Source organism: Panthera onca, chromosome D2 (assembly GCF_046562875.1).
Source record: "Panthera onca isolate mPanOnc1 chromosome D2, mPanOnc1 haplotype 2, whole genome shotgun sequence".
Lineage (NCBI taxonomy): Eukaryota > Metazoa > Chordata > Mammalia > Carnivora > Felidae > Panthera > Panthera onca.
This window is the reverse complement of record NC_138349.1, coordinates 53,613,820-53,632,216: the sequence shown is the minus strand read 5'-3', so window position 1 is coordinate 53,632,216 and position 18,397 is coordinate 53,613,820. Positions and strand designations below refer to the sequence as shown.

General features: G+C 40.2%; 2 protein-coding genes across 25 annotated transcripts in view; both read right to left on the bottom strand.

Moving 5' to 3' along the window:
• PPP3CB (protein phosphatase 3 catalytic subunit beta) overlaps nucleotides 1–14,699 on the bottom strand; it is a 59,041-nt gene extending 44,342 nt beyond the window's left edge. For 3 of the 7 annotated variants that reach the window (XM_060642417.2, XM_078434409.1, XM_060642422.2), the window contains exon 1: nucleotides 14,493–14,697. In XM_060642417.2, the coding sequence (XP_060498400.1) occupies nucleotides 14,493–14,577 (85 nt within the window). In that variant the 5' untranslated portion in view covers nucleotides 14,578–14,697. Of the gene's footprint in view, nucleotides 1–14,492 lie in introns of all 7 variants that reach the window. The other 4 variants (XM_060642418.2, XM_060642420.3, XM_078434411.2 and 1 more) reach the window with 3 other exon arrangements.
• A 1,714-nt stretch (nucleotides 14,700–16,413) lies between these two features.
• USP54 (ubiquitin specific peptidase 54) overlaps nucleotides 16,414–18,397 on the bottom strand; it is a 133,473-nt gene continuing 131,489 nt past the window's right edge. For 17 of the 18 annotated variants that reach the window (XM_078434390.1, XM_078434385.1, XM_078434389.1 and 14 more), the window contains one exon: nucleotides 16,414–17,740. In XM_078434390.1, the coding sequence (XP_078290516.1) occupies nucleotides 17,181–17,740 (560 nt within the window). In that variant the 3' untranslated portion in view covers nucleotides 16,414–17,180. The remainder of the gene's footprint in view (nucleotides 17,741–18,397) is intronic. The other variant, XM_078434399.2, reaches the window with a different exon arrangement.

Genomic DNA, 18,397 nt, shown 5'->3' with positions numbered 1-18,397 from the left:
GTTCTTTGTTGAGACTTATTAGAGAAATGAATTGCCTCAAAATTAAAAGTTCTTTCAGGATAACTAAAGTTTTCTTTAAGCCGTAACAATTTTTGGCAGAATTCTCAAAACATACACTCTTCACCTTAAGGAAGCACAATAAATGTAACTTAAACCTGAATAGAAAGAAATCCCAAATATAAAGTGACATACCATGTTTATAATAAGGAAGTTAAAAACAATGTTTTCTGCCCAACTTGAAAAGAAACTCTCCAGGGATACCTGGGTGCTCAGTTGGTTGAGCATTCAACTCTTAATTCTGGCTCAGGTCATGATCTCACAGTTCACCCACGTCGAGCTCTGTGCTGGCTGCATGGAGCCTGTCTGGGATTCTCTCTCTTCCCCGCTCTCTCTGCCTGTCTCTCTCTCTCAAAAATAAATAAACATTAAAAAAAAAAAAAAGAGCTAGGGTCACCTGGGTAGCTCAGTCAGTTAAACATCCAACTCTTGATTTCAGCTCAGGTCTTGATCTCACAGTCGTAAGATTGAACCCCACGACAGGCTCTGCACTGACAGCGAGGAACGTACTTGGGATTCTCTCTCTCCCTCCCTCTGCCCTTCCTCCACTTGCTCTCTTTCTCTCTCTCTCAAACATTTAAAAAAAACAGCTAGTTCCTCTTAAAAAACAAACAAATAAACAAAAACAAAAAACAAAAAACCTTAGGGGCGCCTGGGTGGCTTTAGTTGGTTGGGCATCCAACTTCAGCTCAGGTCATGTTCATGAGTTAGAGCCCCACGTCAGGTTCTGTGGTGACAGCTCAGAGCCTGGAGCCTGCTTCAGATTCTGTGGTTCCCTCTTTCTCTGCCCCTCCCCCCCCTTGCACTCTCTCTCTCTCTCTCTCTCTCTCTCTCTCTCTCTGTCTCTCAAAAATAAATAAACATTAAAAAAAATTTTCTGAAACTTTTAGATATACAGATAAAACAAATATTTATAAAATTTAAATTCATTTAGATGCAAATATAGATTTTTTTTCCCTAGTGTTTATTTATTTTTGAGAGGGGGGAGAGGGGCAGAGGAAGAAGGAGAAAAAGAAATCCAAGCAGGTTCTGTGCTGACAGCACCGATGATGCAGGGCTCAATCTCGAACCATGAGATCATGACCTGAGCCCAAATCAAGAGTTGGACGTTTAACCGACTCAGCCAACCAGGCACGCTGCACACATAGATTTAAAACAGTATTAATAAATGGTAATTTTGAAATACTGCTTTTTCTCCTACCTATGTTTTACAAAACATCTTCATTCAAAATCTTTATGCGCATCTTTGACATCAAATGTATGTAATGCATTCCTTATCACTGGAGGCGTTTTTAAGTCATCTAACACTTTTTTCAAAGGCTAATCTTCACTTTCATTTAAGTTGTTTGATATATCACTTATTGAATACACATAAAATGTTATCACTGCAAATTAATCCTAAGCCACAGTTCCCATATACATTACCAACTGTACTCTAAAACTGCTATTGGGAAACAGAATGGGAAACTAAAAGGTCTATTTTCAACAGTATCTAGCACAATTTTGAGGTTCTATACTTTGGAAAAATTACTACATATCTGCTAAATTTATTTGATTCCTTTTCACTGACTCCAACAAGTGGCCTCATTAAACATTCAAAATCAGCTTGAAGTAGTTTTACACTCTTTACCAAATAGTACTTTGTTTCTCAAAACAAAGCAAGAGAATTTATAGTAAGAGTCTGTATATAGTCTCAAATGTAAGGCAGCTCCCTCTTTTCTGAAATAAAAATTGTTTTGGAAAAAACTCACTTTATATTTGGGCATACACCATATAGTATTTTCTTGATGTTTCAGAGTCATCACTGTAATTATCAATTATTATACAGAAGCCTGGAAATGTATAGGACTAATTGCTTCTTTACATTTCAACTTAAACAAAAAAAACTAAAAACAGGAGCCTGGGTTAGAATTATATCAATTACCTGAGAAAGAATAATTAGTAACCATGTTCTATCTTACTGGGGAAAAACAAAACAAAACAAAACAGGACTAACTCAATACTCTGGAAGTGGGATAAGAACTAGGCAGAGGGATGTCAACCAATTCTAAAAGACTTTGAAATCACCAATCCCTCTTGCTTTCTTTGATACTTAATAAAACAAAATTGGAACTTCTTTACTTGCTCTTCATTAGAACACATTTATTCCCATTACTTTTTACCACATTTAGAACAAAGCATTAAAACACATTTTGTTCCCTCAAATATAGTATGTCCAGAGTCTAATAAAATAAAAATCTCTGTTAAAGTATGTTTTTCTCTAGCCATAGACTAAACAGACCAAACTTGCCCCTAATCAGTAAACTAATTGTTTAAGAACTGCAGATTTTAATAACTGATTGCTAAATAAATCACAAGGTGCTCTGGGACATTACAAAAAGGAAAAGCTTAAATATCTCAAACACAAATTTCTGAGATCAAGATGGGATCACATTTTTCTCATCAGGCCAAGAAAAATTCTTTATCACTCTATTCAGGAAAACAGTCTTTAAGATGTTGCATTCTAGATTATATATGCTTTCTAATAATCAACAACGAAGTTCCACTCCTGGCTGAATTCTATTCAAACTGCAGAACTTCCTAAAAACCCAACTGGGAGACCAGCCCCATCCCCCCAATTCAACCAGTCACCAGTGTTACTACGTATTTTCATGCACACTGTGAACGCTCCACTGCAATTCACACTGAAGTATTACCCCCAAGAGCCAAAGTGCCTTTATTTATCTAAAAAACTGCTCATGGGTAAGTCATCTATAGACCTATGCTCTTCAACTTTTTCAACTCAAGGCATACTTTTACATGTCAAGACGAGCTGGGATACATTCTAAGGAATGTACAGGTTCAAAGATAAAGAAATGCCATCACAGATGAAAGCAGATGAAAACTTTAGATCAGTGTTGTTCTAACAACACAATGCTGAAATTAGAAAATGAAGTTTCAAAAGAATATATTTTAATATATCAGTAAATAAGGAAAGGCATGTAGAAAGGCATAAGAGGAAAAAGGCATGTGCTCTTTGTAGAAGGAGAGAGGAGTTGTAGCAGGTGATCTGACCAGGCAAAAGAAAGCCAACCAAATAGAATTTGGCCTAACAGGGGGTTAATTATTGACCCTACTGGTCAAAGAGTTAAAAAAATTTTTTGTCATCAAAAATTAATATTCTTGGGGCTCCTGGGTGGCTCAGTCCGTTGAATACCTGACTCTTGATTTCGTTGCAGGTCAAGATCCCAGGGTTATGGGATAAAGCCCCACATCAGGTTCTGCCCTGAGCATGGAGCCTATTTAAGATTTTCTGTCTCTCTGCCCTTCTCCACTTGCACACACCCTCTAATAAAAAATATATATATATTTTTTTCTCAGCTACTTTAATTCCTAAGTCATTTTACAGCATTCCCATCTATTTTCAGGCTTTTAAATTTTTTTCTTTTGGGGAGCCCGGATGGCTCAATTAAGCATCTGACCTGATCTCATCTCAGGTCATGATCTCACCATTCTGTTTGGGAGATTGAGCGCAAGCAAAGTCTGCTCACTTGCTCTCTGCCCCTCCCCCACTCATGCATGTATACTTCTCTCAAAATAAATAAACAAAAAAAAGTTTTTCTTTTTATTTCTAATTCATCTTTAGCCAATTATTCCTGCTTTTCTAGGATATTCTTCTAATATATTTTTCCTCCTTATTTTCAGACTATTTTTCCTACTCTCCTATATTTATGATAGGAAAAAAGCAGAATATAAATATATGCAAATGTAATGTGAATGGTCAATAACTGAGATGGCTAAAAATGAGGATTAGCTAGAATAAAGAGCTACAAAATAATCTCAAATCACCAAGTTTCCAACACTAGGAAACTTGAATTGGTAATATTCATTTGACCAACTATTCTGTTGAAACATTTCCTTTAACCCAAATTTTGGCATGAAGCACACACATCTATATAGTAATCAATAACATTCACAAGTTATTTTCATTCAGATTTAATGTATGGCAACTAAAAAAATGTATAAAGCAAGTTTTAATTTAGGAAGTTGGAAAAACAAACCAGGAATAGTATTGACCAGGGATAGGGGAAGAACAGATACACTTTTTCTACTACTGGGTAAGGAATCCTAGAAATCAACTAACTCCTATTCCCCAACTCTAAGCAAAGGCTACAAAAGTATTAGCTAGCCCTACAAGGCCGCCAACACCAACTGGGGTACATGCAGCCTATGCCAACTGAACAACTTTACTACAAAGAATCATTCAGAGGCCTGTGCTTCTGATCATTGCCATTACTGGCAACTATCCAAATAAAGTCTCTCCTGTCATTTACATTTCTGACTTTTTCTCAGTATTTCTCTTACACCATGCCATCTCTGGCTGTTCTCCTCCTTCTCAATCCTTTTCATTTAAGCCTCCAGAAATCCCATCATTTTAAAAAAATATTTATTTTTGAGAGAGAGAGAGAGAATGGGGGAGGGGCAAAAGGAGAGGGGGACAGAAGATCCAAAGCAGGCTCTGGACTGACAGCAGAGACCCTGATGTGGGGCTCAAACCCACAAACCACCAGATCATGAACTGGGCCGAAGTTGGTCACTTAAATGACTGAGCCACCCAGGTGCCTCATTATTTTTTTAACTCATCCCTCTTCCCCCAACACACACACACACACACACACACACACACACACACACACACACACACACATACTTTAGATCTTCACAGTAATGCTGTCTTCATCTCTTTATCTTAATTAAATCTTAGTTATCCTGAAGGATAATACTTTTCAAACCCTTTTTTCAAAATAGATGCTGTGCATTTTTCCACACACCACTACTCTTAGCAGAGAAGGCTTTAGTCTTAAGTGTTGCTTTGCATTACCATTTCCAATTTCATCACTCCAATGAAGAAAAAGATACCTTCTCCTTTGAGGCTCATGCCTTCTAGATAGTTTATCCTTGTCCCTGCCATCTTCTAAACTTCTAGTCGTTTCTCACATGCAACTCCAGCTCCTGGCTTGCAGGCCTTCTCCATGCTAAATCTCACCATCAGTGTCCATGCAGAATGATCTACCTAAAACATAAGAACTGAGAAGTTTGAGTTCCACTCCACTTCAACTCCTCAGCCTTGACCATAATTACTGCTCCACCTCTGAAATCCTGAACTCCAATCTCTCACTCAATGATTAAAACCTCCTAACCTTTCAGTTCCACTCCCATTACTCCATCTATTCTTCAACTGTATTAAAAACCTAGACAACCCCTCCTTATCAACTCCCTTCCGGATACCTTTGCTTCTTATACTTTTAAAGTATTCCATCATTCACCTACTTTCTAAACAACATTCTAAATTGTTTTGCCCTTTTGTTTTATTCTACCTATAAGGGAAAACTGCAATTCTTGGATGAATTAGCTTCTAAACTTGGGTGCTAAGTATAAAATCATCAAAATGGCTCTGTGCTACTACAAATTCATGGTCCCCAATGTAGTTGGTCATTGGCACTTCGCAGCAATCCTATTAAACATTCTGTCTCCCATGCTTCTCAGTAGAAATTTCAAATGGTCCCCTTTCTTGAACCGTCACTCACTTTATCTCTTACTCAGTAAATCAACTTTGTGTCCAATTACAGAGAAAATGGAGGCCTTCAGACCAAACTTCACTTCCCTGCTCCTCTCCATCCACACGTCTACACCAGTATGCATCTTTAAATTTCTCCCCATCTGAGGAAGATACTCCTATCCTTTACTAAACACTATTTGTTTCCTGAATCCCACTCCCCCAACCTCTTAACTGCAGTCATCCCCTCCACCCCTCCTATGATTCTATTGTTTCCTCTGCCTCTGCTTCTCCACTGGGTCTTTCCTTTGAGCAATTAAACATGCTTAAATCTTTATGATCTTAAAAATTCAGGGGGAACCTGGGTGGCTCAGTCAGTTAAGCATCCAACTTTGGCTCAGGTCATGATCTTGCAGTTCGCGGGTTTGAGCCCTGTGTCAGGCTCTGTGCTGAGAGCTCAGAGCCTGGAGCCTGCTTCAGATTCTATGTCTCCCTCCCTCTCTGGCTCTCCCCTGCTTGTGCTCTGTCCCTCAACAATAAATGTTAAAAAAATTTTTTTAAATTCAAACAAGTAACTCTCTTTTACTCCTCATCCCTGTTTCTGCCATATATCCTTTATTTTGAGAACTGAGCTTTTTGAAAGGGTATTAAGATCTGCAATGGGTATCTTCCTTTTCTGACTTTTTGTCTATTTTCCTTAATCCATATTTATCTGGTTTCTGCTCTATTCCTCCACCTTATAACTCTCTCCTCTCTTGGTTTCTTGAAAGCATTCACCTGGTTTTTCTTCTACTTCTCTGGTCACAACTGATTGCTCTATTTCATGGACTTCTAGTCTTTCTCCTGATCCTTAAATGTCAGTGTGTGTCCTATGATTCTGTCCTTGGCTCTCCTATCATACCGCTCTGAATTAGTGATCTCATTCATAACTACAGTTTCAACTAAAATCTACATTTTGAGGACCCTCAAATAATAGAGTGCTCAGTCGAAAGCCCTCCCCTAAACTCCAGATTCCCAGTAAACTATCAAATATCTCCACTGGGATTTTCCATACATATCTCAAATTGAGTATGTCCAAAATTTAGTGTGTGATTTTCCCCCCTAAGCCATTATCCATAGTTCCCATCAAGGAATTGTCCTAGAATTCTCTTTATTTCTCACCCTCCATGGCCAATAGGTCCTAAATAATTACCTGAACTGTTTCTGCTCATTTGGTTCTGAAACACTGAATAAGGGCTTCTATTCTAGAATTACTACAATCTTTCCAATTTTGTCTACTCTACAACACTCAGAATATGCTTTCTAAAATTCAAATCTCAACCTTCTCTTGATTCAACACTGGCTTTATTATACAAAATCCAAGTTCTTTATCTTCACGTGGCATGCGAGATCCCTTGTGATCTGAACCTTGCCTACATTTCCAACCGTCATCTTTTGTCACTACCTCACATTCCAGATACATTCTACACTCCAGATACTTATTTTCATTTTTAAAATTACATCACTTATTTTTAATCTCCATACTTTCAAACACCCTATTGTTTGGGGGTACACTATTCCCATCTTTTACCTAACCTCTCCTTGTCTTTAAATGTCACTTCAGTGTTCCAATTCTTGAAAATTCTTCATGTTCCCAGACTAGGTTAATGGTGTCCCTTCCTTTGTGGTCCTATAGCATAGCATATAATGAAGACCTATATCATGGCACTTAACAATTACACTGTAAATATGTCTCCCCTACATGCTTATAAACTCTTTGGAAGGGAGGGGGCTATGTCTTTCATAACTACACAGTGATTAGAACACTATTACCATTGAATGTCTACTAAATTAATGATATAGTTTCTAAAATACTTGTATATCTTGACACTATATAGCAATGACAGTATATTTATACTGCTTTGTTTACAAAGTACTTTCACATACATAATCCTACATGATTTTCAGAGGCATCTTGGGGGTTTAGTAGGGCAGGTTTTATCCCTATTTCACAAAAGGGAAAACAGGTTCAGAGAAGTTAAATGGCTCTCTCAAGTGTTTCAACTAGTAAGGGGCAGAATCATGGCTGAAACTGAGGTCAGAATGCTACTCCAGTACAATCTGTCCTATACCAACAAAATGACAATGCTCTTCTGACAAAAAGTCTTCTCATCATGAAAAAGGGCATAACCCACCCAGGTGCTAGAGACAGAAGCATGCACTGGCCACATCCTCTAAGAACAGATTCAATAAAACCTATAGCACAGTCTTCAAAATTTCAAGGTATTCCTTGGATTCCTTTTAGTCTGTGGTGGTGATTTGAATATAGTACCTTTCCCTCAAAATTGGTTATCCTTCCTATCCTACTTTTGTCATGGTTATCATCATTCTCTGTCACTGGGACTTAAAATTTTGGTGTCATTGTTCTCTTTCAGGACTCCAAGTCCTATTGATTCTTCAAATTCTCTTCATTTTCTTGTATCTCCATTGCTGCAATACTAGTTCAATTTTTATCATTTTGTGTACTAAAAAAATCTAATTCAGCTCTACTTTCCCTTCCCCTTGATTAACTTACTGCTAGATTAACTTACTCAAAAATTTTGTGTAGTTTCTTAAGAACTAAAGAATAAAGGGGGGGGGGGGGAATAAGGAGGAATAAAAAGCCTGAAACTTATTTCTAAGATCCTTCTCTACTTGACCTTCCCAGTCTTTTACATGCCATTCCAATCTTTGCCTCCAACTACAATTGTTCAATTTAATCAATCCCTAAAGCAAAATTAGTCTGATCATTGTCTACTTAAAAAGTTTTGCTCTTTTGTTCCCATACCCAATCACTGATCCAATAGGAACTACCTTCTAATATTATTCAGAATTTGTATCATATCTGGTATCTCATTCCCTTAATTCATGCTTTGGTCATTTTGTCCTTGGACTACTTTGCTCCTGAGATGCTGAAGAAAGAGTTTTTATTCCCCTAGAATTGCTACAATCTTCTTTTTTTAAGTTTTTTTTTTTTTTTTTTAATGTTTATTTGTTTTTGAGAGAGAGAGAAAGCAGAGGAGGGGCAGAGAAAGGGGAACAGAGGATTCAAAGCAGCCTCTGCACTGAGAGCAGCAAGCCCAATGCAGGGCTGAAACTCACAAACCATGAGATCATGACCTGAGCCAAAGTTGGATGTTTAACCAACTGAGCCACTCAAGTGCACCCTACAATCTTTTCAATTTTGTCCACTCTACAAACTTGGAATACTCTACCTAAAATTCAATAATTAGGAGCACCCAGGTGGCTCAGTCGATTGGGCATCCGACTTCAGGTCAGGTCATGATCTCATGGTTCGTGAGTTTGAGCTCCACGTTGGGGTCTGAGCTGACAGCTCAGAGCCTGGAGACTGCTTCAGATTCTCTCTCTCCCTCTGCCCCTCCCTTGGTTTCTCTCGCTCTCTCTTGAAAATAAAAACATTAAAATTAAAGAAAATTAAAATTCAATAATTAATCTTCTGATACTCTAAAAAAATTTTTTTTAACACTTATTCATTTTTTGAGAGAGAGAGAGACAGAGCATGAGCAGGGAAGGGACAGAGAAAGAGGGAGACACAGAATCCAAAGCAGGCTCCAGGCTCTGAGCTGTCAGCACAGAGCCTGATGCCAGGCTCGAACTCACAAACTGTGTTATCAGGATTTTAGCCAAAGTCAGATGCTTTATCAACTGGGCCACCCAGATGCCCCAATCTTCTGATACTCCAAGCATCTTCCCTGCTATTATTTTGTTCTACACAATACTATATTACCTTTCAAAAACCAAGATACTGGATCACTCTTCTATTTTAAAACGTTCAATAATAATAATGGCTACCGTTCGTTGAATATTTATCATGTGCCAGCCCATGTACTTTATTTGGCCCATCTCCATTAATCCTTCAAAAACCCCATAATAATACTTTGTTAACTCTGTTTTACAGATGAGAACATTGAAGGTTGGTGACATTAAGTATCTTGTGTACAGTGGAGAGGTTATTAAGGCTGAACTAGGATTCAAACCCAGGCAATTGGATTCCAGAGCCTGTGTTCTTAATCATCCAGAGACTATACTGATTATTAGCTTAAGTTTCAGCTCCTCAACTTAGTGTACAAAAGACTGTTTCCAACTTCATCTCCTGCCACTCCCAGCCAGGTACTTTACATACTACTGTCACAAATTTTCAAGCTTCCCACCCCCCGCCCCTCTCCCAACTCCATGCCTTTCTGCTATTTTCCCTACTCCAGTCCTACCTCCTTTCTGGAAAAATTCTTCTCATCCTTCAAGGCTCACCTCAAAATATAATCCTCTCACTGATGCTTTTTCTCCAAATAAGGGAGTCAACTCCTTCTTTATAGCTCCAATAGCACTTTGTACAAAATTTGTTATATTATTTATTTGCAATGATATCTCCCTCACTAGAGTGCCAGCACTCCAAGAGAATCTATCTTACTTAAATTGTATCTAATCCAAGCCTGTATCCTCAATACCTAATAATTATGCTTTGGTACTCAATAAATGTTGCACAAATAAGTGGTTCCAATCCTCTGCCTATTTATATCCTACCCTTCCTTCAAGGTCTCTTTCTTCCTATACAAACCCTTGTTAGACCATTCCAGTCCAGAGTCATCACTATCTATCTCTGTTGAACCCAAACGAGTCACTGGCTCTGTCACTTATCTAGCAATTAATGACCCATCCTTATGACATATATAAATAACTTCTCATGAATACTTATTTCTTCAAGGACCAAGTTTGTTTTTCATTTTTTATACGTTTGTTGTCTCCCTACAGTTCTTAGCATACAGCAGGCATTTAATAAATATTATGCTATTTGATTATTCTGGTGTTCCAAAATAAATTTTACATAACATACAAGGATGCCCAATTATCTTCAGCTAATTTTATCTGTGTGTAAATAAACACTTTTATGATAAAATGAAATGAAGTCATATGACTGGTATTAAGATAAACCTCATTTAATAAATTAAGATTCTTTTCACCAAACTTTTCCTCAATTCTTGCTAATTCATCGAATAGTTCTGGAACCTGAGCTTTTGCCTTACTACTGAGCAGCTGTATTTCCTCCTTGGCATTTTCCTTCTAAGATGACAATTACCACAATGTTCTCTCCTTTCCTCTCTTTCTCCCTCCCTCTATCTCTGTCTCTCTCTCATACACACACACACACACACACACACACATAATTTTCTCTGTTCCCTCACTTTCTTTAGGACACATGGTACTGAAGATTTATTTTAGTATGCTTAACAGTTTAATGGGGGTGGAAGGAAGAAGAAAAATCATTTTCAAGAGTTATCTTTTTAGGGGCGCCTGGGTGGCTCAATCAGTTAAACATCTGACTTCAGCTCAGGTCATGATCTCGAGGTTTGTGAGTTAGAGCTCCGCACTGGGCTCTCTGCTGTCAGCACAGAGCCTACTTTGGATCCTCTGTCCCCCTCCCTTTCTGCCCCTCCCCTGCTGGTTCTCTCTTTCACACAAAATAAATAAACGAACTTTAAAAAAAAAAGTTATCTTTTTGGATAGGTAAGTCTGCAAAATAAATTTTGTAAACAAAAATTAAAATTCAAGTTGCTTTAAAATATGATGAAATAGAACTAGCAAGAAACACTGAAGTAGCCATGTGACCCAACATATGTGGGTCATCTAAAAATCTGTAATGAAAATAAGCAATCCTAATAAAACTAAGGTACTAGACAATTCTTGAGCCAAGTGACCTAAGATTTATAAGCAGGACAGCTGGCAATAGAACCTAAATGAATGGTAAGTCTGCCCAACAGAAATGTATCAGCTTAAAAAACAACACACACACATACTTCAGCATTTTGGTTCAATCTGAAAGTGTGATCACCTAAGACATAAGATTAATATAACCTAGGAAATAAGGAAAAAATATTGAATGCAAAAGAAAGTGAGTCACATTGTACATACTAAATGAACATATACACAATATAGACAATGCACTCTAAGTGATAACGGTGAATTTTTTATATCAAGACTAACAGATCTAATAATCTCAAGAGACAATCAAGTTTTACAAATCTGGGACCTCATTTATATGGCAAAAAGCACTTAAAAGAAGTATTTAAAAATATCTGGAAATAAAAGGTAGCATCTGGACAATTCAGGTCAAGTAAATTGGCGGGGGAGGGAGAGGGGGGAGAGCAATATACATAAATTCAGGGTTTTATGCTTCAATTACAATACCAATTTTGCTGATGTGGCAGTAAGGCACTTAGGCAGATACAATTAGCCATTTTTGCTAGTTTGTTTCTATTTTATTTCCAACTTCTTATTTTAGCTGAAGAACAGAAAAATGCTTAACAGAAAATAGCTAAGAGGGCATATTATCTCACCTAAACCATTGGGCTACTGCAACTTTCAAACAGAATTTGACCTGAGCCAGCAGCAGCTGGAGTAGGCTCAGAAATGAATTTGCCTGAACCAACCAGGAAACCTAATCATCCATAATCAGCGATATAATAATTTCACTAAAAGGCTAATTACGTTAATACATGAATCACCTACAGTATTTCCAGATCTCAAACTTCACATGAAAGTGAACTTCAGGCACATGATCTTTAACACAGAAAGATCTATATCCCCTTCAAAACCGGCCTCCTAACTAGAAGTGTAAGAGCATAAAATTTAGAGACAAGAAGGAAAAGTTTCAGAAAGTAAAAGACTACCTGTATTCAATGCCAATGATGGTGTCCATAATATTATTACTATGAGATGGTATAGATCCAAAACTAGCACATACTAGACTTATAAGAAATCTGGATTTTAACAAGTTGAACCAGCACCGTGGTCATGTATTTTCTGGCAAGGGTGTTCTCTCTCATCAAGTAAAACATTATGGTACAATTACTGAAAGAAGGCAAGCAAGAAAGAAGCCTGAAGATGAAATCTAAAAATGGTTTCTGTATGAAAGGTGAATTTCCCAGTATTTCTGAGGAAGCCAGAGCTGAGATGAGCAGGGCAAACTAGTCTGTTTCCACCATTTCTAAACATGTGATCCTTATCAGCCTTTCCAATTGCTAATGAATTCCATAAAGAAATCAAAATTGTCCTGGTGAAGAATATACTACCAAGCACATGAGATCTTATATCCATGAGCTCTGTTTATAATTCTATAAATGTATAATTTTCCACACCAACAAGTTCTTTTCCTATTTACCTAAATCAAATGACTTTTATTCCACACCAATAACCTATAAATATGACTGTTGTGGATTCACAACTTACCCCTAAGGAATATACCTTATGTTTGCAATCTTATTTTTACCGTATTAAAGCAGTACAGGGAAAACATTACCATATATATATGACAAAAACCAAGAAGACTCACAAGCATAAGGATGGCAAAAACTCATTGTTCGGGAATGTGACTAGTCCTAACAGTAGGGTGAAAAGTGCCCAGAGAAATGAACATACAACTCATATACCTACTCAGAAAAAGAAGAGTCAGCCCATGTCTCTGTTCCCAACCCCCGCAAAACTTAGGATAAATGCCTGAACTACCAATCTTTTTTTCTCTTCTTCTCTTTTTATACAGATTTCTCAGGGTTCCATAAACTCTTTAATCAGCTCATTCCAATGACTGGCCCAACTGGATATACCACTAACTTTTAAAAATTGTCTACATAAGCCTGGATACAAATCAGTGTTATCATTAAAGGAGGCTCAAATTGAAAAATTAAAATTAAAAAAACACAAAGGAAAAAGGTTTTCTTGTTCTTAAATATTTTAATGGAAACATTTCTGGTCAAATTGCAAAAAGGGGACTAACAGTGTTTAAACATTGTACCAGTATATTTGAGAAGCTGAATGAAAATGAACAAACGAAAGAAGTATCTACCTTTCCAAAATAAATGTAATACGGTAAAGAAAACTTTATTCTAAAATGATGTCAATGTATTGACCAAGCTGCATGGTAAATAAAAATCATTTCAAATTCTGTTTTTCACCTCCACAGCAGTGTATGAAGTTGATGGGCTCTCCTAGAGAGCATGGAAATCTGAAGCAACAGTCAATTTGCCCTCAATTTCTCTATTTAAATTTTTTCTGCTGACCTGTTGTCGGTAAACATACATATATTCTGCCCACCTGGAAATATTTAATTTTTTTCTATGGGTATGTGTTCACAAGGTGAGGGGTAACCTTTTTTGGCCTTTGACCAGTGTCGACGGTTTTCTAAGTAAATGCTTTTTCCTATCGATCAGGTTTTTTGTTTTTTGTTTTTTTTCTTCATGCTGCCTTTTCTCCATCTTCTCTGCACTTAAAGCCAGGACCCCAAATCCTGCCTCGTCTCTTCACCCTTGTCCAATCCCACATGGTTCCCCCAGTTTCCGCGTAGAGTGACACCTGAGGGCCAAGCGCGAACCCCTGCGGCTGGCGCTAACTAGGCGCGAATCGGGCGGACGGCTGTCACTGGGGAGCAGGCGTGGGCCAAAGCCGAGGTGATTTCTGACTGCTCATCGCCCGGCCCCGCGTGGCTGAAGGTCTCCGAGCCCCTCGGTCCGCCCAGGCAAGCCAGGCGTGCAGCTGTCGCGGAGCAGGAAGCTAATCGCGGCCTCTGGGCCGCTTTGACAGGCCCAGGAGGAAAAGAAAGGGGCTCACTGCAGATCGGAGACTCACCCCCACAACTAGAAGACCTCGAGAGCGAAACCCCCGCCTCGGGCCTGAAGGCATGCGGGAGACCGCGGAGCCGCCGCTACCGACTCAGCCCAGCCCAGCAGGGGCCCGCCCAGGGGCCACTCCCCAAGGGAGGCAGCCAGTCACTCGCCCGCCCTTCCGGGCCCGCTCCGGAGGGGACGGTCTCCCGCCCGCCCTTACACACAGCTCCTCAGGCCAGGCCCCCAAGGCTTCGTCCACCTCTCACCTTTGACGACGCGGTCAGCCCCGAGAGGGGGCGGCGGGGGCGGGGGTGGGGGCGGTGCAGCCCGGGCCGGCTCCGGGGCGGCCATGCTGGGCCCGGGGCTCGGCTAGGCGCTGGGCCGGGCGGGGTTGGGGGCGGGGGCGGCGGCTACCAGAGCCAAGCGGCGGCGCCGCCGGGGAACATGGCGGACCCTCTTTCCCTACAGAGGGGCTAAGACCGGCATGCACCGCGCTTGCGGGGGCGGGGGCGGGGCAGACTCTAGGGACCTGGGCAAAATTACTGAGGCTGGAAGAGAAACAGGACGAGGCCAAGGGATCAGGTTAAAATTCTGGGCAGGCAGAAACAATAGACCGTGAAGAGGGAGGGCTATCTATTGCTAGTAGCTGCAGTGAATGAGCGCTAGGAAACATGACATTGGCTCTCATGGAGCTCCTAGTAAGATGGCGAGACTTATTCAAACCTCAGAATCTCCTACTAATAGAGAAACAAATGTATAACAATTTGACTACCAAATCCGAGTACTTTGGTTGGTAAGGGACAGGAAAATAGAGGAGGCACTGTAGGTTCTGGAGGGAAGTGACCGTTCAAAATGGAGTTTGAGAATCTATCTGACCCTTATGTTTAGAGCCTGGAATTGTCAAGAGTCTGAAGGCACAGGGTGAGAATATAGATAGAGCAGAATAGGCTCCAAGGGTTAAGAATCAAAATAGGTAAGGGGAAAGGGATGACAACCAAGGGTTGTCAAGTGACAAAGTATACACCTGAAAATGACACAGCCTCCCTCTTGATCCATTCAGAAAATAGAGATTTGGAAGGCAGAGGGATACATAGAGAAATTAGTTCCTCATAAAAAATATTTCATATGGTACTTCTGTGCACATACAGAATCTGAGCCCTGATGACTTACTGAAACTTTATAGGGATGGACCTTCATGGGGAAGGGAGTAGTGGGACAAGAACTGATTGTTCAATCAATAGTTACTAGAAGGTATGTGTATGACAGTAGGAGATGTACTGAATCACAGGGCAGAGATCAGCATAGCCACTAAGATCTATATATCTTGATGGCATACAATCCAAGTGGCATGAGAAATTCCTGCTATCCTCCTGAACATTAAATTCTCATAATCTGTTCATAATGGATGGTGTTAATTAGGTAAGCAGTGGCCCAAAAGTCTCAAAGAACACCTTTCTACCTCTTCTTTCTGTCAATTTCAGTGATCTTGAGACGTGGGATAAAAGAGGCAGGGAAGTGTCCAAAGGGTATTCTTTGCAAAGGGAGCCCACAAAATATCCTTTAGAGGGAGAATTTGGGAGTGAGGCAGAGGAGAAAATGGCTGTTTCTGTGCAATAATTGTTCCTCTTCACCATCAGTAGCTCTACCTGCTTCAATGATTTGAGGACAACCAGAGGAAGTACAGAAATTCCACAGGGAAGGCAAGGGTAGCGGCAGCCACGGGAAGAGAGCAAGGAAGGGATAGGAGGCACAAACTTGTAGGAGGGCACCAAGAATACATAGATGAGCAGTGGGTTTCTAAGAGGTGTCTGAATCCCCAAAAAATCTCCCTAAGGAGGGAAGGATAAAGCATGTAACGTTGTGTTTTTTAGCAGGAAAGGAATAGGAAATACACTAACAACAGTAATAACAAGGAAAGCCATTCTACTTTAGGGGCCCATTAATTCCTACCTTTAGTATATATCCAACTATTTGGCTCCTCACCTTCACTCAGTCAAAAGACATACACACATACACACACACACACACACACACACACACACACGTTTGTGCCATGATCCTCTCTTTGGGAGCCCCAGGCCCCTGGGAATTGATACTTCTTGCTTATTCAGGCCTTCCCCTCCATCCCCGACATAAAAGAGCAAGAGCATACAAAAGGCATTAAATAGACAATTAAATCACAAGGAATTAAATACAACTATCTTAAAGATTTATTAATGAAAAATACTTTACAAAAACAGTATGTTTGGCCCTAAAATAGTTTAGCTGACTCTGAGGGTTTACAATGGTGACTGTGCAAGTGGCAGTAATGGCTCTGCTGCTGAGGACAGGAAGGTGTGTTAGTGTGCCTGACTCCATCTGTTCAGAAGGGCAAATGTTACGTTGGCAGCTCTGCATTCTAGGCCTAAGGTGTCGGGGCACAGGGAAGGCTGACCGTTCATAATTACGGGGCAAACAGGCTGCCCTGAATGATGTGGTCAGGACCATGACCACACAGCTACATGTCCCTCTGAGGATGAGATATGGGGAGACAGAAGGTCAGGTAATAAGGATAGGTAAGTAAAACAAAGAATAGAAGTTGGCAGTATACTAGGGAACACAGGATAAAGGCTCAGGTGCAGGTGGGGGCATAAAGGATCCAGGAATAAAATGGTGACCCTAAGATCCTAAGAAATGACTAGTGTCTGGGGTAATATGGATTCATCTGTAAAGTGGCTCAAATAGAGCCCAAACCGCAGTTGCTTCCTTTTGCCAGGTGAAAGAAAATTGGAATTTCAAATATTCCCTCTCAAAGAGCCAGGTCTTGTTAGGGGTTCCTGGTACCCCTAGGACACTGCCAACTCTTACATCGAGATGAGACTAGCACAACCCTAGCAGGGATGCAGGGTGCCAGCTCCTCCACAGTACAGTTTAACAGAGAAGGCTGTGGTTCCAGGAAAGGGAAGGGGTGACCCTTACCACCTATTGTGCTGCAGGGCCCTTGCCCTTATCTGCTCTCTTCCAGGAGCATCTGCTAGAACAAATAGAAACTCCTCTCCCCCTGTTCTCCTGTGCCCAGATTGTGGGGCATAACTGCTTTGCCTCCAGTCATCATCGGGGGGCATATCTACTCTTCGAGGACCAGGGGCTCGAGACCCAGGAGTAGGACCCAAATTCCAAGCTGACCTCAGGGGTTCATGAAGATTGCTTGATGGTGGAGACACAGGGTGAACAATGGGAAGGTGGGAGGATGAATGGAAAAGATCCCCCCAGGACTGAGCATGAGGAACCTGAAGGCCCTGGCGCCTTTCTGGTAGTGTGGCAGTGTGTGTCAGTTGAGGCGTGCACCCTGGAGTACTCAGGAATCTGGCCCCAATATGCTGGTTGGTCTCTGACCATGGTCCCCAAGAGGCATCTATTCTGGAACGATGGGGGAGACTCTGGTAGTTCAGAGTCCTTCCTGTGTGCTTGACCCCCTGGCAAGTTTCACCCCTGTCACACATAGCCAGAAACTGCTGGACACTCCTCGAAGTTCCTGAAAAGAGAAAAAGAAACCCAAATATTAAGCATCTTCAGTAAACCATTCTCCTTCCCAGAGGATCATTCCTGGCTGTACCTCTCAACTCCCCACACCTCCAAGAGCATACACCTCAGGGGAAGAAGACTAGCTTTGCTTTTAATTTCATTTTTAAGAATTCTTAATATACATCAAAATCAAGTCTCTTCCCTCCTACCTGGGTAAATGTTGCCATACTTCCACTTTACTCCACTATAATTCTTCCTCCACTCCCTCCCCAGGAATGGCTCCCTAATATTGCAAATGTATACTCAGTGTAACAACTCTACTCTTAGAGCCACCACTCCAAAACATCACTCTGCTTTTTTAATTTGGTACCTTCACTCTAGTTAATCTGTTTCTGCTTGCATTCTTGCTTAGTCTCTGAGATCTCTGTTTTTGTTCACACACTCCTACCACATATATAGTGTGGAATGTCTTTTCTACACATTAATTCCCCTTTACTTAAAAAACAAAACAAAACAAAATACATAATTTTTAAAAATCACTTCTAAAAAATACTTTCCATTCTTTATTTTTATAGCCCATCAACATCTGCAATATATTCTTATATGCATGCACATTCTGATTATTTCAGCTTTGAGCTCTTTAAGAACAGAGAGCTACCTTCTTTCT